At 38.0% G+C, this 22,385-nt stretch overlaps 1 protein-coding gene and 1 non-coding gene across 2 annotated transcripts; both read right to left on the bottom strand.

The window, feature by feature from the left end:
• Nucleotides 1-1,131: 1,131 nt before the first annotated feature.
• Nucleotides 1,132-21,792, bottom strand: NT5C1B (5'-nucleotidase, cytosolic IB). Its single transcript, XM_046660061.1, has 11 exons — nt 21,760-21,792; nt 19,861-19,950; nt 19,340-19,522; nt 18,592-18,729; nt 17,663-17,668; nt 16,843-17,286; nt 16,391-16,558; nt 14,798-14,927; nt 13,350-13,472; nt 12,778-12,962; nt 1,132-1,464 (listed from the first exon to the last, which is right to left on the bottom strand). Exons 1-11 carry the CDS (start codon nt 21,790-21,792, stop codon nt 1,132-1,134), a joined length of 1,833 nt encoding a protein of 610 aa, XP_046516017.1.
• On the bottom strand, nt 15,321-15,427 carry LOC124240522 (U6 spliceosomal RNA). Its single transcript, XR_006888911.1, has one exon. It is a non-coding gene; the product is annotated as a U6 spliceosomal RNA (small nuclear RNA).
• Nucleotides 21,793-22,385: the final 593 nt, after the last annotated feature.

The following is a 22,385-nucleotide window of genomic DNA, read 5'->3' as shown; positions in this document are numbered from 1 at the left end:
AAATCTGTTCATGATGGGTCCTTGGGCCATGGAATTAAGAACAACTCAATTTGGAAGGCTATATAACACAGAGAAAATAGACAGCATATAACTTTTGAAGTAAGTAAGACTTGAATTTGAATCTTAGTCATACCATTTATTAGCTGCACATCCTTGGATAAGTTACTTAATCTTTTTGAATCTTAGGTTCTTCATTGATAAAAAGGAAGGTAATAATAATATGATGTCACAAATGTTTGGTTGAAGAGAAAATGAGGTAACCTGAAAATAACCAGCTCACTGCCGAATGTCTGGTAGATTATGGTTAATAATCAATTAATGTTTTTTGAACACAAAACAAAAATCACAACAGAATGACAACAATGAAAGGCTAGGATACTGTACTTCATGTCACATTTTGAAGTGGAGGCCAAGGGTTTTTTTCTCTCATGCAAACATTGGGCCTACCCTCCAGGCCCAAAGCCAGAGACTTCAAATATGAAGCCCTGTGGTCCACAGACAATGAACTCACCTAACAAGATTCAAAGACTCCTTCCCAGGAAGTTCTCTCTGATCTCATCTTAGATGGAAAGGGCCCTGTATGAATAACCAGCTGATTTATTCCTGAATGAGCACTGTCAAATTGGTATACTCATGCAGGTGGAGTGACATTTTCATTTTGCTCTGATTAAAAGTCTGGTAATAGAGGCAACAGGCTAAAAGGCCCTAATTTTCAAGAGTGTACTTTACTCTTTCCACCTTTGAAGACCACTGTTCTATAATGATGATGGATAACAATTCATTCTATCTACTGACATCCAAAAATGAGCAATGCTTTGTAAAACTAAGTAGGCTTCTGACAGAGCCCTTTAAGCATTCGAGCATTCAAGTTCTAAACTTGTAAAGAGTCATCCTTATGACTTACACACAAAAGTAGGTGCAATGGTATACAACAGCACTGACAGCTCGAAGAGAAGTAGCTTGAAGGTAACTTGAGGGTTCAAAATGTTTAACAAAACTCAAGGGAAAACCTTTCCAAATGGACTGAGTTCTGAGGTCCAATATTCTAAAATGCCTATATAATTACCCTAGAGATCCACAAGAAGTGGCTTCTGAATACCAGACTCACTACTTTATTTCTCCTCCCCAACCCTAAGTGTTCATTTTTTGACTAATGCCATAAGGTACATGAGCTGTGACGGTGCCGAATTTCTGTGCCCCTTGAATGTGGAACATTTGGTCATCAAAGAAGATGTGAGGCCTTATCTTCACCAAGATGGGACCTTTAGGAGCTCCAGCAAGGAAAAGAGCTTCATCTATTTCTAGACCCCATCGGCGAAGGGTTTTCAGCACGCGGGCGCCTGAACTGGCTGCACTCCTGGCTGTAACCAGGTAGGTCCTGATAGGGCAAAGTAACCGTTCGTCTTTGGCATAAAACTTCTTTTGCAGTCTGCCTAAATCTTCCAGAAAGCCTTTCAAGGGACCCTGTAAAAGGAACATATGTCACAGCTGTGATCCAGTGAGCCAAAGGAAGTGAATGCTGAAAAAGCAGAGGCTTACAAGAGCTTATAAAAGAATATAATACTGCATGTCTCAAGGCTGATGGCACAATGCTGAGACTCCTTGGATTTATGTGAATACAGTTCCTTATATGGAACCATCCTTGCATTCCTGGATTAAACATAGGATGATTATATAATTCACTATGTAAGCACAGATATTTTAAGAATAAAGAAGTTTCTATAAAAAGTTAAACCAGGGCAACAGACATAAACTGTCCATGGCAAAATGGGATACTCTATATAAAGTTCATATAATCACCAAAAGCACAACTCTTTCAATTTGCTTTTTGTGAATTGTACATTTTAATGTTATAAAGTATACTCCCTTATGTCATTCAATGCCTTCTTGGCTTGAATCAAACCTTGTCTTGTACTATAATTACTTTGTATCGCTTCATACTTTTATCTTCAACTTTTCCGAGCACTTAGTTTTAGCTGTATCTCTGGTATGGAGCATAGAATTGGACTTTGCTATGTAACAAAATTGGAAAGACTTAATTTTTAAAATAAAAGTTGAATTTTAGGCCATTTATTTTTATTGGTATTACAAATATATGTGATAATGCTTTTGTCTTATGATTTTTATTGCATTTTTCATGTTTAAAGATTTTAAAGGATTGTCCACTAACAAGTGTCTTTTTTCTTTGTGCATGTGTGTATGTGTGTTTCTTTTAACATTTAGGAAGGTTTGTATTATTTCCTTCTATTGGTTACCTTTATAACTATAATTTTTTATAGTATCCTCAGTCCTTTGTTTTTTTTAATCCAGAATCTTATTTTTTTTCACTGAGAAATAATGAAATTAGGGTACTTCTTCACTCTTCTCTTATCCTCTATTTCTTCTTCAACTATCTAATTTTACTCATTTCGTCTTTCTTGGTGTTTACATTCACATTGCTAAATATTCTTATATTTCTATTTATCATGTTAACATATTATCCTCTGATCAGCTATTATAACTGAAGATATCAGCATACTTTATCTTCTTTAGACCTTTTCCTCCACATTGTTCCAGTTTTCATTAGTTATATAATTTCTACATTGTTAGGGCTCATAATATGTGCTTTCTTGTCTGTCACCCTAATCCCTACAATTGTTTTAGTTTTAGTTCTATGGTTAAATATATTTTATGCCCATTTATGCCTTTGTGTTTCTAGTCATATACATCTTGGTCAAAATGTGTTCTTTAGTACTAGTTTTCTCAAGAATATCTTATGGAAATAAAAATCCCTGAGAATACAGTATGTTTTCAACTGTTGATTTCTTTCCTGTTTACTTGAATGAACTTTTGGCTGTGTAGAGAATCTCTGATTTGTATTTTTCTCTCCATTTGATCTTATTTTAAGTTTTTTTTTAAAAAATTGGAACCTGAGCTAACATCTGTTGCCAATCTTCTTCTTCATTATTTTTTCCTTCTTCTTCTTATCCCCAAAGCCCCCAGTACATAGTTGTATATTCTAGTTGTAGGTCCTTCTGGTTGTGCTATGTGAGATGTCACCGCACCATGGCTTGATAAACAGTGCCATGTCCGTGCCCAGGATCCCAACTGGCGAAACCCTGGGCCACCAAAGTGGAGTGCACAAACTAAACCACTTGGCCATGGGGCAGGCCCTTCCATTTGATTTTATAAGGAGTGCCCCACTGTGTTTTGCTATAGAGTGCTGCTACAGACAATATGGAGGACAGCTTGATTTTTTTTGCCTCACTTGTGTGTGCAGTCTTCCCAAAGAATAACTTTTTCATCTTTGAATCAAATCATTTTATTGGGACATTCCTTAGTGATGATCATTCTGTTCAATTTCCCTATTACATAATGTGGCCTTTAATCATTTAATAGTTTAATGTATGCATTAAAATCTTCTGATAATTCAGCATGTTTTCTTGATTTATATTTTCATATAAATTTGCATCTTTACCACACACAGACCTTTCCTGCTTCCCACAGAACATAATTTCAGTGTTTTTCTTTAGGGATTCCAATTATGCATATGTTGGATTTTCTTTACTCATGATCTTTATCTGTCACTTTTCTCTCTAAAATCTTTTTTTTCAATTCTACTCATTTCCAGAGTTCTATCATTTAACGTTTTATCATCTCTTTCCTGATTCTTGGATTTCTACATTAAGACCCTGCTTTATTAAGTTTTTAAAAGTCATGGCAAATGTTTAGTCAAAAATTTCACCCATACTTTGGCAACTATTCTAGTGAGAGTTCTTCTGTTATTGGAGTTTGCTCTTTGTCTGCCTTTTTCTCATAGTATCTTTACAGATGTTCTATGCTCATTCTCTTTTTATTACTCATCACTTAAGTAGATTGGTTTTCCATGTAATAATTAGAGAGTTTCTGGGGGAAGGTCAAGGATAGTATTTTAAGACTGACTTGTTTTCACAATTCAAAAGCTCCCTTCTTCTTTGCTGTCACTGAAAAAAACTGTTTTCTACAAACATGGCTTATCTATGTGATCATTTCTTTAGGTTTTCTCTCAGGCTCCATAAATCAGAAAGAAACTAGTAAAAACTCACTTCTTAAAGGTGAGAGGCATATATATATGTAAAAAAAAAAAAGAAAAAAAACTAAAACTTGTTTTTTTTTGGCAACATCAGCAAAGGAGGTGTAGTGACTATTGGCAGGAGCCACTTTGCTCACAGTTTGTCTCTGAAACACAGAGGAACACTGTTCTCCTTGTGATTTTGAGTGATTTCCAAAGGGAATAAATAGGGACTGGTCAGTTTATGTCACCATATTCATCCAAGTATGCATAGCATGTTTTCTTACTTCTATTTTTGAGTATGTTTTTGATTTATATATTTGTGCAGTAGTACAAGTATATAATGTATCAAAAAATATAGAAATATGAGGGAAAGTTACTCAAAAATACCGTTTTGAGGAGCTATATGATTTAAAACATTTGAAATCTGCCTAGGATGTAGAAAGATGGAAAGACTGTTACTCCTATCCTAACAGCAAGAAAAAGCCAGATAATGTAAAATATCAAGTTTTCTTGAACCCATTAGAGAGTAGGGGTAACAGGGCAACCAAATAACATGAAATCTAAGGGAAAAAAAACTAAGGAAAAACTCTACGGTATCTTCAAAGACAGATGGAATTCAAGCACTGGCAGATCTTTGGCAGAGCACTGAAGGAAGACATACCAGACACCATACAAGTAGGTATGAAAAGTTCAGTAATTTTTTAAAGCAAGTTGATAAAGGACAAACGTGGGCTAATGGGAGAGCATAGAAGCCCTGGAAGCCATGGACACAAGAAATACACACTCCCTTACAGGATTTTTTTCCATGGACATCACTAGTTGCTTATGAGAAAGACTGCAGGCAGGGTGAGAGAGGAAAGAATGCAATCCTTGGTGGTGCAGGCTTAGAGGAGAGGAGCAGCTGCCACTGTGAGAAAAGACTAAAACTCCACCTTGTCTTGTATCTCCTAGGGAGCAAAAGTCTTAAGCTGCTAAAAGAAAGGCTTCAAACACTGTTACCCCCATAGCACAGGTAAAGATCTACTGCTATGGGGGAAGGGGAAAGGAAAAACCTTCCACTCCTGGGAAAGGTACAAGAGACTGTTATGGACCAACACTATTAGATATCTCCTATCACTGCCGGAATGGCAAGATCAATGATAAAACTTCATCCCTAAAACCTAGGGAGATACAAGCACTGTCTTAGATTTAGGCTTTACTAGTACAACAGAGAATTCCATGCCCCACATCACCAACCTGGCTGGCAGAAACAAACAAGTAACAGTTGGGAGAGGGTGAACAATGAGGAGACCATCTCTGAGGCAGGGACACAAAAGGAAGTGCTAAAGCTGAAAATGGAAAAGGAATATTGTGAAAAACCCTCCAGTACCCTATTAGAGGAATCTGATGCCTGTGGTGAAATGAAAGTAACAGTAGCAACAACAAAATGTGTACCTAGTCAAACTTCTGATTTGATTGACTTAATTCATCACCCTAATTGCTAGCAGAAAAGAAGGCATGCCTATTACCAGGCAAAAATACTATTTACCAAAACCTCAACTGTTTTCACACTTATTGGAATTTAATCAAAGATTTATGAGGCTGCAATAAAACCAAACCAAAGAAAACAAAATGAGCAATCAACTTTCAAGAGAAAGTAAGTAACAGAAGAGTCAGTGATGACCTGGATATCAAAAATATAGCAAAGGGAATTGAAAATAACTATGATTAACATCTTAACAACTGTATTAAAAGGTGGATGACATATATTAGTAGACTAGTAATTTCAGCAAAGTGATAGAAAAGATAAGAGTTGAATGGAAATGCTAGAAGTAGAATTATAGTATAGAAATGATGATGCTTTTGATAGGTTCATCAATAGAATTAACATAGCTGAGGAAAGAATCAGTGAACTTGAAGACTGTTCAGTGGAAATGACCCGAACTGAAAATAAAGAGAAAAAAGAGTGGGGGAAAAAAGGAGAAGTCATTGAAATGCTATGGAACATAGACACACACACACACACACACCCCATATTCAAACTATTGAAACACAAACTATTGAAACACAAAGAAATATAGAAAATCTTCAAGGCAGCAGGAGAAAAGTAGAGACATTACATACAGATGACCAAAAATAAGAATCTTAAACAATTTGTTGTCAGAATCTATGCAAATGAGAAGAGAATGGATGAGGATCTTTAAAGTGCTGAAAGAAAAATACAGTAAATGCAGAAAGCTATATCCAGTCAAAATATTTTTCTTAAATGAAGGACAATAAAGAGATTTTCAGGCAAAAAAAAAAAAAAAAAAAAACAGAGAGCTTTCCTTAACTACATATTAGTTCTACGTGAAATGTTAAAAGGTGGTCTTCTGGCAAAGGGAATATGATACCACAGAAAAACCTGGATCTTTACAAAGAAATGAAGATCCCTGGACATGAAATGATTAGAATGAAGATGCATACAAAAAAAGATATATTTTTTGTCTTATCCTTATTCTAAAGGTGCTTGATTACCCAAATAAAAAATAGCAGTAAGATATTGTGAGTTTATAGTATATGTGAAAGTCAAATGTATGACAATAACACAAAACATGGAAGGGAGAGATTTTGAATATACTATTGTAAGGTTCTTACAGTATAAACAATGTTGTATAATATTATTTGAAAGTAGACTGTGATTGCTTAAAGTTTTATATTGTAAGTCCTAGGGTAACCACTAAAAAATTTAAAATAAGTAATAAGTCACTAGTGTAGATAAAACAGAATCCTAAAAACATACAACGCACACAATAAATTCAAAAGCAAAAAGAAAAGGCAAAGGAAACAACAGAACATACTAGAAGAAACTAGGAAGATGGCAGATTTTAATCCAACCAAAGTAATGATCACATTAAATGTATATGGTCTAAAAACAGCAATTAAAACACAGAGATCGTCAGATCTCTCTTTGTGTTGTACAAAAAAAGCAACATGAACTATATAATATCTGCAAGAACAAATTTAAACATAGAATTTAAATGAAAAAACATAGGTTAAAAGTAAAAACATAGAAAGGATATGCCATGCAAATATCAGTCCAAAAAACCCACAAAAACAAAGACTAGAGTGGTTGTATGAATATCAGACAGAGGGGCATTGCATAATGAAAAGGGATTACTTTACCAAGAAGATATAGTAATCCTAAATATTTGGGCACTGAACAATGGAGATTAAAAATACATGAAGCAAAACTGATATAATTGAAAGGAGAAATAGACTAATCCTCAATTAATCCTTAAATGCTGCCTCCTCAATAGTGGATAGAAGTACACAGAAAATCATGGACAATATTAAAAACCTATGCAATATGGCCTGAATAGTGCACTATCAATTTACTTAATCTGAGGGACATTTATTAAATACTCAACCCAACAACAGCCAAATAAATATTCTTTTCAAGTACACATGAAACATTCACCAAGATAGACCATATTCTGGGCATAAAACACTCCTCAACAAATTTAAATAATTGAAATCACACAAAATATATTCTCTTACCACAAGATAATTCTACTTGGAATCAAGAACAGAAAGGTATCTTGGAAAATTCCAAATATTTGACAATTAAACAACCCACATCTAAATAACCCATAAGTAAAAGAGGAAGTCACAGGGAAATTAAAAAATACTTTGGATTGGATGAAAATTTCAAACCACCTATCAAAATATGTGGGATGTAACTACAGCAGCATTTAGAGGAAACTTTATAGTATTAAATTATTATTTTAAAAAAAGAGAAGTCTCAAATCAGTGGCCCCAACTTCCACCTTTAAAAACTTAGGGAGAGCTGGTTATTGAAAAGATGAATAAAATTGTTAAAAGTCTAGCTGGATTGACCAAAGAGGAGGGGCAGGAGGAAGAGAAGACAAATATTACTAGCACCAGGAATGGAAAAGGGATACCTCATTAAAAATAGCAAAAGCATAATAAGAAAATAGGAAAAACTTTATTCCCAGGAATTCAATGACTTAAATGAAATAGACAAATTCCTTGGAAGACACAAACTAATAAACTTCCGAAAAGGAAGGAGAAGAAAGAAAATCTGAATAGTCATTCTATATCTATTAAAAATAATTGAATTGTTAGTTAAAAACCTTCCTACAAAGAAAAGTCCAAGCCCAGACGCCTTCTCTGGAGAATTCTACCACACATTTAAAGAAGAAATAATACCAACTCTACACAAAGTCTTCCAAAAAACAGACAGGGAGAAAATACTTCCCCTTCATTTTATGAGGTCAGCATTACTCTGTAAGATATATCCCTCAGGAGCATAAAGGCAAAAAGATTTCTAAACTAAATTTTAACAAATTGGATCCAGTGATATAAAAAAGGATAATACAACATGGCCAAGATGATTTTATACTAGCAAAGTAAAGATGCTTCAACATTTTTAAATCCTTTAAAATAATTTACATATCAACAGACCAGAGAAGCTACATGATTTTCTCAATAGATGTAGAAAAGACATTTGACAAAATTCAGCATGCATTTATTATAAAAACTCTCCAAAAAATAGGAATAGAAGGCAACTCCCTTAACCTAACAAAAGACATCTTGAAAAAAACCTATAGATAATATACTTAAGAGCTAAAGACTGAGGGCCAGCCCCATTGTCCTAGGGGTTAAGTTTGCTGTGCTCCACTTTGGCAGCCCAGGTTTGGTTCCCGGGTGCAGACCTTCACCATTTGTCTATCAGTGGCCATGCTGTGGTGGTGGCTCACATATAAAATAGAAGAAGACTGGCAACAGATGTTAGCTCAGGGAGAATCTTCTTCATCAAAAACAAAGAGGAAGATTGGCAACAGCTGTTGGCTCAGCAAAAAAAAAAAAAAAAAGAGTTAAAGGCTGAATGATGTCCCCCTACAATCAAGGAACAAGGCAAGAATGTCCACTCTCATCACTCTTATTGAATATTGTACTAAATGTACCACCAAGGGTTGTAGGCAAGAAAGATGAAAAGATATACAGAATTGAAACATAGAAATAAAAGCGTTGAACATTATCTACATAGAAAATCTCAAATAATCTACAGAAATTTTACTATGAGTAACAAGTGACTTTAACAAAGTTTCAGGATACATGGTAAATATACAAAAACCAGTTGTGTTTTTGCATATTTGCAGTAAACAATTTGGAAATTAAAATTCTTAAAGTACCATTTACAATAGCACCAAAAAGTATGAAATACTTAGGTATAAATCTAACAAAATATATATGATATTTGTATGTTGAAAAACAAAACTTTGATGAAAAAAATCAAAGATGACCTAAATACATGGAGAGATATACCATGTCCATGGACTAAGAGATGTGACATTAAGATATTTATTCTCCCAAGATTTAGCTATAAATTCAACATAATCACAATAAAAATTCCAGCAGGATTTTTTTCCCATAAATGGACAAGCTAATTCTTAAATGTATATGAAAATGAAAAGGAATCAGAATATCCAAGAAAAATTCTGAAAAATAACAAATTCAGATGTCTTGCATCACGTGATCCCAAGACTTACTATAAAACTATGATAATCAAGACAGTGTGGGGCTAGCCAGGTTGCCTAGTGGTTAAGTTCAGTACACTCCACTTTGGCCACCTGGGTATGGCTCCTGGGGCGCAGACCTACACCACTCATCAGTGGCCATCTGTTGTGGCCACCCACATACAAAATAGAGGAAGACTGGCAACAGATGATAGCTCAGGGCAAATCTTCCTCAGCAGAAAAAAGACAATGTGATGGTAAAAGGATAGATACCTATATTAAAGGAGCAGAAAGCCAGTCTTTTCCACAGATAGTGCTGGAACAATTAGGTTATACATAAACAGTAAAAATGAACCTTAACCAATACTTTGCACGAATCACAAATAAACTCAAAATAATTCCTAATCCTAAGAAAAATAAAGCCTAAAATTATAAAACCTCTGTACAAAAACATAGGAGGAAACTTTTGTGACTTTGGATTAGGCAAAGATTTCTTAGATATGATATTAAAAGCACAATTCATAAAGGAACAAATTGATAAATTAAACTTCATCAAAATTATGTTTCTGCTCATTGAAAGATGCTGAAAGATGTTAAGAGACTGAAAAGACAAGCACAGACTGAGAGAAAATATTTGTGAAACACATGTTTGATAAAGGACTTGTATCCAGAATATATAAAGAATTCTCAAACTTCAGTAATAACAAATCAAACAACCAAGTACAAATGAGCAAGCAATTTGAACCAATATGTTTGCCAAAGAATCCATATGATGGCAAATAAGCACTTGATAAGATATTTGATATCATTTGTCATTAGGGAAATGCAGATTAAAACCACAATGAGATACCATAATATAATCACTAGAATAGCTTAAAACAAACAGCTGACACTATCAATTACTGGCAAGGATGCAGAGCAACAAAATCTCACATAGTGGTGTTGGGGATGCAAAGTGGTAAGCTCACTTTGGAAAATTGTTTTGCAGTATCTTATAAAGTTAAACATATACTTGACATGTCATCTAGTAATCCCACTCCTAAGTATCTACCCAAGAGAAATGAGACCTTGTTTACACCAAACCTTGTGCATTTAAAGCAAATATTTTTAAGTGCTTTATTTATAAATGCCCCAAACTGGAAATGACCTAAATATTTTCTAACATCTAAATGGATAAAGAAAATGTGGTACATTCACAGAACAGACTACTACTCAGCAATAAAAAGGAATGAAGTACTGACACATGGAATGACATGGATGAATCTCAGATGTGTTATGCTAAATAAAAGAAGTCAGATTCAAATGATTGTATCCTGTGTGGCTCCATTTATATGACGTCTGGAAAAGGCAAAGTTATAGGGGCAGAATCAGATTAGTGGTTGACAGATCTGGAGATAGGGGCTAGGATGACTACAAAGAGGCAGGAAGGAATTTTTTGAGTATGTTGAGTATTCTGAGTTTGATTGTGGTTTCACAACTGTATGTGTTTGTCAAATTTCTTAGAACCATTCACTAAAAATGAATTTTAATGTATGTAAGTTACACATCAACAACTCTGATTAAAACACATACATGCATGCACATATACACAAATACTTGGAGACCACTATTCCACAATGGCAAGATGAGGCAGAGATCAAATCAGGGGACATCCATTACTAGTCATGGTACTACACTGGAGGCTACATTGAGAGTGGTCAAATTAATCCTCTCCATCTGTTCCATTTAAGGGTGACTCTCACATCTCCTCTATCTGAGACAATTAGGACATTGTCACGACCAAATCAAAGCCCCAGGACCAACTTACTTGAAAGCCTTGGGAGGAATTGTACCTTATGACTTCTTTCTCATCAGTGGAACACGCGGCAAAGCCTAGTCTTTATAGAAAAGCTATCCTCTCTATGTAAAAAAACCCAGCATTTTTATCCACTTCCAGAAGGACTGCATAACGAAAACAAGTATGCTTAGCAGAAAATTGTGGGGTATTCGTGCAATGACTAGTGTTGGATTTCACAATTTCAGTTGTCTAATTGAAAAATAAAATGTCTTAAAACACAGAAAAAAGAACTGATAAATGCCAAATCTCAAAGAAATTTGGATTATTTAGGTGATGAGAAGAGAAAATGGTATTTTAAGATTATCTTGAAGTAATTCTTCTTTTGAACTTTTGAAGTGTTCTTTTTTTAGAGATCTTCCACATTTCAGTAATAGTTAAAGGCTCATAATATACGACAGGCTCTGAATTTGAGCAAAGCAGACTTATGTAAAATATAACAAAGGACCTTCCTCTCACTAGTAAGCTTTGTTAACACTGAACAACTTCATAACATGAGATCAAGGCTTCCAAGGAAGCTATTTAGGAAGGGGCTATGAAGTTAAAGACACACGCACACATGCAAATACAGTTTAAATATTATTTGCTGTACCATGAGGTGAGTTAGTTAAACTTTTCAGCCTTCAACTAGCCTATTCATACTTTTGTAAATGTAATAAAAAATAACAATACGTATTTAAGTTTATCTTAAGTTCAAGAAGAGCTGAGAAAAAAAGGCCAATTAAATTCATTGGTAAGGTTCATAGATTAAAACTGAATGATCCATCAGTTCAGATTCAGTTTGGAGAATGTTTTGATGTTTCAAATTCCCTTTGGTTCAGAAGTTATAGGTTTTGTTCATTCTCGACCGTGACTTTAACATATCAGTTCATGGATTGACTCCAAAAAACCTAAATATTCCGTTTCAGTTTGAATAGATGCTCATAGTTTGCACTTGTTGGAAGCCCCTTATTTGATTCAATTTAAGCTCTCAGTTTTACAGATTTTTTCAATTAAGTGATTCTTTTATGGAGTCTGAGATTATGGACGGAGACGTTCAACAAATGTTTACGGCCCTACTAGAAATGACTTTATTTTGAGAACCTATTGTTTAGACATGGCTTCTTGGTAAGTTGTATTACCTCTGTTACTAATAATTTGGAGGAGGTGAACTCATTATCATAAGATCATAGGAACATTTCCAAAAGGATAGATAAAAGAATGCTAAAATTACAAAAAAAAAAAAAAAAAGTCAGCAGCAGATGCTTCAAAATGAGGAGTTCACAAAAGAAAGGAAGAAAACAGCAAAGGATAAGAACTGAGGAGTGGCCTGCCTAAAATAATTTAAAAGCCATCACAATGAACAAATATTTTTCTCTATATGTTGGAAAATAGGTAGATCAAAATTAATTAGAGCCTATTGAACCTACCTGAGCAAGAGGCTTATTCTCAAACAGTGCTTCATGTTGAAAGAATTTGTCCAGCCCGTGCTCCTTGGCAATATGATCAGACTCATCAGAGAAGAGGACAGCGTCCCCATCAAAGGCCACGCGGAGCTGTGTGTCACAGTAAGCTATGTCTTTGGCTCCATCAAACATTGTTGCAGAGGCGATTCCTGGCAGATCCAGGGGGATTGATTAATACACTTCTCAGGGCCATGAATTTTAGTTTCTACCATGAAAAAAAAAGTCCTCCGAGACCTCACATTTCCTCTCTAGCTATTACTCCTCTTCACAGCCACACGACTCGGAAGAGTGGTCTACGCCCTACATTGGTTTCTGTAAGGGATGGGAAAGTATAAAATGGGTTGTAGGACAATCACTGAGGATGTCCGCCTTCAGGAAGGTCAAAGCTTTAAAAGACAAGCTTAAGGGCTGGCAGTGTGGAAGCACTTTGGCTGCAAATCCAAGGACATAAACCACAATCATAAGTGAAGCCCAAATGGAAGGAATCACTAGCACAAACCTCTTTATTAACCAGAGGGATAAAACCAAACCAATACCTTCTTGTATTGCTTCTTGTACTTTTTCAGAATCCGCAGAAAGATACAAGTTGGTAAGATATGCCTTCAAATAGCCAATGGGGCTTTTTCCACCAGTCAGACAGAAGCGGTCAATTAGTAATCCTATTATTGGGCAAGAAAGAATTTATTATGTCAGAGACTAAAGCCAATATACTTACTGTAAATGCAAATAAAAGTTACCTTATGAGTAACTGAGTGCTTATTGAGGTTTCAGAATTGCCTTCATAGCACCAGTATTGCAAAGTGTCTCAGCTATTTGGTACCTGATAGTTTTTGAAGTATATCCACATAGACCATGACAATTTACTTTCACAAAAACTCTAAGGCAAGCATTATTATCCTTGGTACAGAAAAAGAAACTGAGACGTAAAGACTGGTCTAAGCCTGCGGGTTCACATTTTCTCTTGTCTAGACTAGAACAGTGCTCTTTTCCTTCAACTACAGCCTCTTGTTGAAAGGGCCAGTTAAGGTGTGTACCACGTTAAGTACCGTTTCTGTATTTCTTCAGTAACAATACAATAGTAATAACAGGTATACTAGGATTTAAACTGTTTTCTAAAAACAACAACGAAAGGTCTAAAATTGTCTCTTTCCTGACTTGAAATTTTAAATACAATTATTAGCAGACTAAACATTAATATACCATTGAATGCCTTTCAAATCAACAACAATTGTATAATTAGGATAATATAAAACTCACACCTTGTAATACATCTTGATTATTTATAAATATGCCCAATTTAAACCTAGAATTTAAATATGCAAAATTTAAACCTTATTTTGACTTGACATACCCATAAGACTAGATTTGTCTCTTAGAAAATAGGCTAAAGGTCCCCAAATAAGAAGTCAGGTAATTCCATAACAGGAAAAATGACTTTCTCTTAAAGTCTCCAACATACTGATAGAAATGCTAGGAAGAGACTAGAGTCAATCAAATTTTCCATATAAAGGAACAAAGACAATTTGGGGGCATGAGTATAGATTTGATGTGTGGGGGGAACAGCCAGGAAGAATCAGATTTTAAGAGTGGAAAGAAAAGGTGGAAACCTTTCAACCTTTACCATGTATCTGTGGTGAGCAAGGAGTTTGATCACACAGAGAAAGCCTCTGGGTCGACGGCTCCTTGAAGTCAAGTTCAGAAGTGAGAAACATAAAACAGAGAAATATATTGCGGGACCTAGGATTAAGACTTTGAAATTCACACTTGACAAGTTAAGTCCAGAGCTTTGGGCCCAACTTTGTGCTGAAGTTAAAAATGAACGTGGCCTCTCTTGTTCTGACATAGGCAAATAAACATTCCTCACTCAGAAGAGGGTGTCAGTATCAAAGACACTGCATTAGTTAGGCCACAGTTAGCAAAATAACGTGGCTTCTCTCTTCCAGAGCAGCAAGCTGTTCTTCCACATGGTATTTATTTTACTTACCGTAGTGATTGACGCTGTTTATAAGCCGCACTCCCACTTGGGCATGGTTATTAGTCATCAGTACAATATCAAATAAGTCCTGTTCATCAGGATACAGCTCACGGAGTCTACAGTTGACATGCTGCAGTGCCTACAGGTTACAAACACGAATGCGTGTAAGGAGAGCCAGGCAAGGTGGGCACTGGGAGGCTGGAGGGAAAGGATCTCATAGATGTCAAATTCAAGCTCTGAGGACTCTTCACTGACAGATTATAGCTCCTTTAAGGCAGGGTTATGCCATTCATTTCTGTATTTTCTTCCTCTATACACAGGACCTCAGTTAATGTTTACCGAATAGATGGGTAATGTTTGTTGAAGACTGTACAACATTTGGTTTACTAGAATTATCTCTGTGGGGTAGGCAGAGAGAAGGCTCAGATTACCCTTTTGTGCTTTGTCTGTTTTGTGTGTGTGGTTTTATTTATTTATTTTTGATTCATAAAATCTGCCTTTCTTGATCATCTGACAATTATTTTTTATTGTAAAAAATATAGAATGCATCATGGATCTGCATTTTATCTTTGCACAGGAGCCATTCTAATGGTCTTTGTATTGTTCCAATTTTAGTAAACGTGCTGTCAAAGTGAGCTCTTTGTCTGCTTTTTAAACACGAGTCTTTAGAATAGGTTTGTGGTTTCCTCCCATACTTCTACCATGCCCCATAAGCACTTTCTACTCACAACTTGTGGAGGTGTCATTTGTTTCTACCTGGTTATGATGTTAGTGTGTAATATTTGTATAAGTTATATAGAGGATCAGAGGGTGTTTTGCTTGTTTGTTTTTTTTTAAAGTGGAACTTCATCGAAGACTCAGGCCTCCAGAAGGAAGGGTGTCCCCCATGGAGGCTTCTCTCTCCTACCTGTTCTCTCTCTCTCTCTCTCTTTTTGGTGAGGAAGATTGGCCCTGAACTAACATCTGTTGCCAGTCTTCCTCTATTTTGTATGTGGGGTGCAGCCCAAGCACGGCTTGATGAGCGGTGTGTAAGTTGGCTCCTGGGATCCAGACCCAGGAGTCCTGGGCCACTGAAGTGGAGCACAGGAACTTAACCACTATGCCACCTGGCTGCCCAGAGGATCAGAGTTTTAAGTGCTATGCACTTCCATATAAGTTCAGAGAACATTACTTTCTCTGTTAAAATCATGCCCCTAAGTGCCAAGAGCATCTTGATTTTCTTAGTATGCTATGTTTGGGGCAAGAGCAGCTAAAGTGAATTTCATCTAATTTTAATGAGGGGTTCTATTTTTACTACTTGGAATGGTAAACTCATTATTGCTTCTTACTGCTCCTTCTAGGGAGGGAACAAAGGTTTCTGTAACAGGTCTCATGATTAGGACTCCCCTTAGGCAAGCTCAACATTCCAAATCTAGGGCTGTGGGCTGGGGTCCCTTCCTAACAGTCTGGAAGCCTCTGTGAAAGCATAAACTGACCTGGGATCAACTTGAAAAGAATGTCAAAGGTGGACTATGAATTAGAAGGGAACCTGGATGATATCCCAAGGGTTGGCTTGGGTCCTTCCCAGGGTCCTGGCAGGCCAAAGACATCTTTGCAGGGTACCTTGACAAAGCGGAACGCGGGCCCTGGGGTCAAGATGACGTTCTCATTGGTGAGTTGATACTCCATATACTTTTCCAGACCCTCTTCTTCGTAGATTTTCCTGCCATCCACCATGTTGAAGAGTGCCCTGGACGAGACAGCGATGGTGATGGCATGCTTCGGTTTGGGCTGCAGAGAGGGACACCAACGGGGGCACAGTCACACAGACCCGAAGGGATCAGGAATGGGGCTTGTCTCTGGGCAGAGTGGCAGGAAAACACCTTGCTTGGACCGCTGGGAGACAGCCAAGGGCTGGGACCTCCCGAGGCTGAAGGGGGCAGATTTGGGGAGGAGAAGCAGAGGACTGGAAGGGACTTCCCTACACCGAGGAGAGGAAGGAGGCTGGGAGAGGCTCGGGCTGCGGGGCTGCCAGGAGGGGCGCCCGAGGTACAATGGCCACGGGCCCTGCTCACCGGCCTGGGGCGCGAGCAGCTTGGTGTCTTCTCATACAGCATCTTCACGGATGACCAGTAGGCTTCGTCGTCGTCCTCCTCTTCTCGCTTCCGGAGCATGTCGGTCACACAGTCGCGGTCCTCCTGGGTTGGATAGAGTGCCCTACGCTGGGCATAGGACTTCCATTCGGTGGGGGGCGTGCGCTGATATTCCCGGGGCTGCTGCGTGTCCCGGGAGTCCCGGACGTCCCGTACGATGCCGTGAGCCCAGGCTTCGGGATTCTCATGCATCTTGGAGCTGCGCCGGGACCCATTCTTGGGCTGGGTCTCCGGGGGCGTGGGAGGACTCGGGTCGAGAGACATGGGAGGTGTGGGCGGTGAGGGCTGTGCCGACAGCTGCTGTGGCAACTCTTGCTGGCTAAGGGAGGTGGATGAAGTCCGGGAGGTCGTGGAGCTATTGGGGAGCTGGGGCAAGACAGTAGGGATCTGAGTTCAATGTTCGCCGAAGGTCCCTCTCCCCATCTCTGCCAAGCTGGAGTCAAGGAACTGTCCACTTCCCTCTGTTCCATGCCTAGCCCTTAGATAGATTCTGGTTTATCTCAGCTCCTCTAAGCAGGGTTAAAGAGGCTCAGACATTTCAGGGCTCCAGATAGTAACTATGTCTGGTAAATGGACACAGAGAGAGTCTGTTCATTTTCCCCTAGCTCCCCCATCAGCACCTCACACTTTTTTTTCTTTTTCAGTAGGTAGGGCACAGGTCCCCTTCCCTGTCCTTAGACAGCTGGCACATGGTTTGCAAAGTTCTGTCACTTGCCTCCTGTATACCTGTTCAATCAGAGACCTCAAGCTAGGACAGAGGGCTTGAGTAAGGGACCTTGCTTGCCACTGCCTGCATCTGTGACCTCCAGTTAAGTAGACCAGATGTTCCCATCCGAAGACTCTACAAAAAACCTCAGGCGCATCTCTCTCCATGTTTTCCCTGTTCTTAATGCAGTGGTTGCTGGGAAGGTTGGTAGGCTGGAGAATCCAGTGTTTGCCTATTGCCTACAGAGCTTCCTGTCCCTGTGGGGCTCAGCTGGAGAGAATCATCTTCCTAAATAGGAGGAAACCGTTCTAGAGAAAAGACTTCTTCCCTAAGGTGTGCAATAAGTTATGAAGCATCCATCTATTATTTCAGTTTTTCTGATTGTTTCATATGTTTTGAAAGGTATGTTCTGATTATATTATTGAGCCACTCTTCACAGAGACAGATGGATTGGTAGGAATACCTGTTCTCCCAGTGGTTGGATCTGTGTCACTCTCTCTGCATCCAAAAAAATCTCAAAACTAACTTTTTCTTCTTATGTGGCCAGGCCTAGTCAAGGGCCCAAAGTGCCACACAATCTAACACTCTTCAACAATTTATCTCCTTTGTTGACCTTTCCAACGCCTCTTATGAGTCTTGGGTACTCAGTAAATAGTTGTTGAATGAATGAAGGAAGGAGAAACCATAGAGTTTATTAAGTATGCAGCTTGTAGACCTAGAGACCCTAGATTTTAATCCAGCTCTATGAGCATTATTAGTGTGAAATCTTAAGCAAGTTGCTCTGTTTTAGTTTTCTCAACTATAAAATGGGGCTTACAGTGGGGTTTTTGTGAGGACTAAATTAGCAAAAACATGTAAAGACCAGGGCCCGGCATGTAGAAAACATCAATAAATGTAAGCCATTATTATTATTGTTATGGTTATTGTTCTCTCGTGTACTCCTTCCTTTCATCTCTATTCTCTACCTTAAGACTGGCTGTCTTGCTTCTGTTCTCATCTACTGATGGAGCTCTGATGGATGCGCTCCGTGAAGTTCGGGACCACTGATTTCGCACAAGGTACCCTCGAGAGTCTGTCTTCGGCACTGATATTTCTTGTGATCCCTTTCAAGGAGATAAGAGACCCAGGGATGTAATACCCCACCACCCACTCCTTCCATGTGTGTGCCTACAGAATAGGCTTGTCTGGCTAAAAACATAGCAGCACCCAGTGAGAAGGTCCCTGGCCTCTATGACCCTTAATTCCACCTTGGCCCTTGCATACTATTTTAGCTCTGGTCCAATCCTAACTTCTCTGAGGAGCAGTGAAGTGGTGTTCCACTCAGAAGATCATCTAAATCCAAGAAGCAAATCTGATGTCTCATAGTTTTTCACCTGTGACTCCTTTTGTATGGAACTTAGTAGAGCTGACCATTTTTTCTCCTTTTCCCCTTCCTCCCTTGAGGATAAGCCTGTTAGCAGATACTGAAAGACACAGCCATCATTTTTGACCAGACTACAAAGATGAAGGCAGCTGGTACCCAAACAAGGCTGCACCAGGGCTCCAAAGCAGCTACGTAAGAGGGACTAGAGCCCTCCAGCATGCCCCTCAGGAGGAACGAGAATGGAGAAGACCACAGAGAGGTACGTGGAAGAGTTTCTATTCCCCAGATCCTTCCCCTCACCCAGATTGCCTGTGGCGCCCCTCCAAATGGGTAGTTTGATCTCTGCTCACCCTTATCATGGTGATCTGCCGGCCCTGCTCCCACAACAGGCACATGTGAATATAAATACGTATTGTGCGGCAGGGGCCAAGAAGTACTGTTCCCTCAGCTGCACTAAGGCAGTGTCTACACGACAGGTGACCCCGCATGGCGCAACATCTCAGCGAGTGATTCGGTTTGACTGCACGCCTCATCTGAAAGATTGTGCAGAAAATAGTCAATGCCATGGCCAGACTCCGCTTCCCTCCCTGATTTGAGCAAAGACTGATCTCCTCCCATAGGCTGAGCAGAGGAAACAGCTGTGGTGACTACACCATATATTCTACCTGAACGTGGGGATATGTGCTGGAGGGGAAGGCGGGGACCAGTTTCTCCTACTTTTTCCTGAACCTCTCCGTGAGGACATTGTTTATCTTTTAATACAAATCTTGACAGCTCAGTCTTCTCTCCTAGACCTCCCTTGCCCCCTAATATTTTCTGTTATACTTTCTGGTCTTTAATTCTGTCACCAACTCTCAAGAGGTCAGCTCACCTGTGTGCTCAGACGAGCTCCCGACTTCTCAGAATCCCTTCTTCTCTCTGTTTCTAGATTGTCTTTTGAGTACTTCGTTCCACTTTCATTCTTAATATGGAAACAAAGAATATTTATTAATTTTTAATTTCGAGAGCATTACAACCTTGGGTTTGAGAATAAAAGGATAAATAAAAATTAGACTTTATCTCTTTGCCAATATCAAAAATATATAAATTTTAGACATTATTTTTCCCCTGTTCTAACAAGCATGAACAAAACTAACACATATCAGGGAACTATATAGACAAATTTTTAATACAGAAATTTGTTGGCTTATAGATTCAAGGCAGGAGGCATTTATTATTTAAAAAATGATAGCATGGAAAAAAAATGATAGCATGGGAAATGCTGTGGGAGAATTTTCCAGGGTTCAACAAAACTTGGAATTAAATGTGAAGTTGCTCACACAATATAACATTTTTTTCTCTCCATTATTCTGAAGATTGCTACTTATGGAACTTTTTCTTTTGCTATGTTGAATTGAAAGTTCTCTTGTTTGTTTTCTTAGTAAACCATAGCTCTAATTTTCTCTGGATCTAAGCCTCTACAATATTTGTCTGATTTTTAAAATCAAGGACTTTAATCCTGTATAACTCTATTGACAAGCATGTTCTCTATTCATATTACCTAATTACTCATAGTGTCTAGAGTGAAAAGAGGTTTCTTATTAACAAACTAATAGGGGAGACCACACAGAGGGGCACGAGAAGATAACTTACTTCCTGGATGCCTATTCAAATATTCGTTTTCATTTTCAATTGCAGGAAATACTCTTGTATTGGAATACTAATTGTATTGTTTCATGCTAATTCAGTAGCTGCGATGTGATCAAGATTAGTATTATTTGTTTAAGGAGCTCAAATTCTAGCTCAGACCATGGTGCTCAGGGCCAGTCTGTTCTGTCATTTTGTGCTCTGTAATTTGCACCCAGGAAAAATCTCATCAGTGTTAGTTGAATGATTGAATCTGTGACTGCAGAGAATGGCATAGTTGCCTGGTCCTAGAACTAACCCTAAAGTCCTTCCATCAACCCTCCACACCACTGCCATAAAATTTAACTCCAAAAGGTATTTTAAATTCAATCCCCCTTTTCCATCCCTATTATCATTGCCTTGTTCCTCAGATCATCATGGGCCTACATTCTTAGAATATAGCCTTTTGATCAGGTTTCATGGCCTCAAATCTTCCAGACTTCTAGATCTATCCACTCCATTTATTTAGAGTAATATTTATAAAAAGTAAATCAATTTATGCTTCATTTCTAGATAGATTCTTCATTCACTTGGTTAGAGAGACCAGGAACCTCATGATATATCCTGTCTACCTCCAGCGTGCACAGCCTTCACTCTACGTTTGATCTCTATGTTCTACTGATGGTGAATGACTTGTATTTGCCTACAGGTCACCCTTATTTCCTTGTAACTCCTCTTCACTGTAATGTTCTTCAAAATCCCACCCAGCGTGACCTGGGAGAAGTTCCCAGAGTGACACATTCCTCTGTGTTGCCTGTGTCTTTTGTATATCATTTTACTGAGCACTGAATTGTACTTCGTTTGTGGATTCTGTTTCCTACTAGGCTGGGATTCCTCAAAGATAGCAACTGTGTTTTCACCTCTTACCAATAACATATGAGCATATGTCAATCAATGCTGACTTATTGGAATGATATACTATATGCTTTAATTCCCTTTTTCTCTACATTCTTCATTCTTTTTACTCTGCCTTCCTTTGTCTCTACATGTAGTCATCATCTGAAATTATTTGATTGTTGCAGAGCATTCCCAGAGATAAATGATGGACTGATATCTACATTTACTCGCTTCTTTGGCAAGATTCTAAGATGTTCAATTCACTCACTTTCTTTTTCTGTTTCAGAGATGTTTGACTCATTTCTTTAACTCTTGAAATTCTTTTGTTGTTATGCAGGTTTTTCTCTCCCCAGCTCCATTTCCTGTTGCTTCTGTTGCTCAGTCTAGGTTTTCATTTAGAATGTCAAATTTATGACATCATATGTGATTCCATAGTAACAAACTGACTCTGTGAATATGTGACTATAAGAAAAAGCAATATTATTTCTTCATATTTGAGTACACCCACTCATAATCATTTTTTGGGTTTTTAGGAATGATATCTAAACAATGTTCAAATATTTAATGTGTAGCAATATCAATATTACTGCTTCCTTCCTTATAAATCTCATGAGGCATTACTATGCCACTCATCATATCAATCCCATTTGCGGCTATACATCTTCTGGTACTGCCAAAATGAGTGGCAACTCAGTGTGGACCCAATTGTTTATTACGTTTCATCCTGACAGACTTTGGAGAACTTTCTGAAAATCTGGACAGTATTTTTGACAGCTGTGATTTTGTTCTAGACATGGAGTTTAGACTTGAATTTGGCTTTAGTGTTTGGTGTTTCTTTCACAATAGCAAGGCCATTTCCATATCACAAAGTCAAAGCATGTTCCCTAGGCTAGA

This window comes from Equus quagga, chromosome 5 (genome assembly GCF_021613505.1).
Source record: "Equus quagga isolate Etosha38 chromosome 5, UCLA_HA_Equagga_1.0, whole genome shotgun sequence".
NCBI lineage: Eukaryota > Metazoa > Chordata > Mammalia > Perissodactyla > Equidae > Equus > Equus quagga.
Note: the sequence above shows the minus strand (reverse complement) of the source record. Positions and strands in the feature narration are given on the sequence as shown.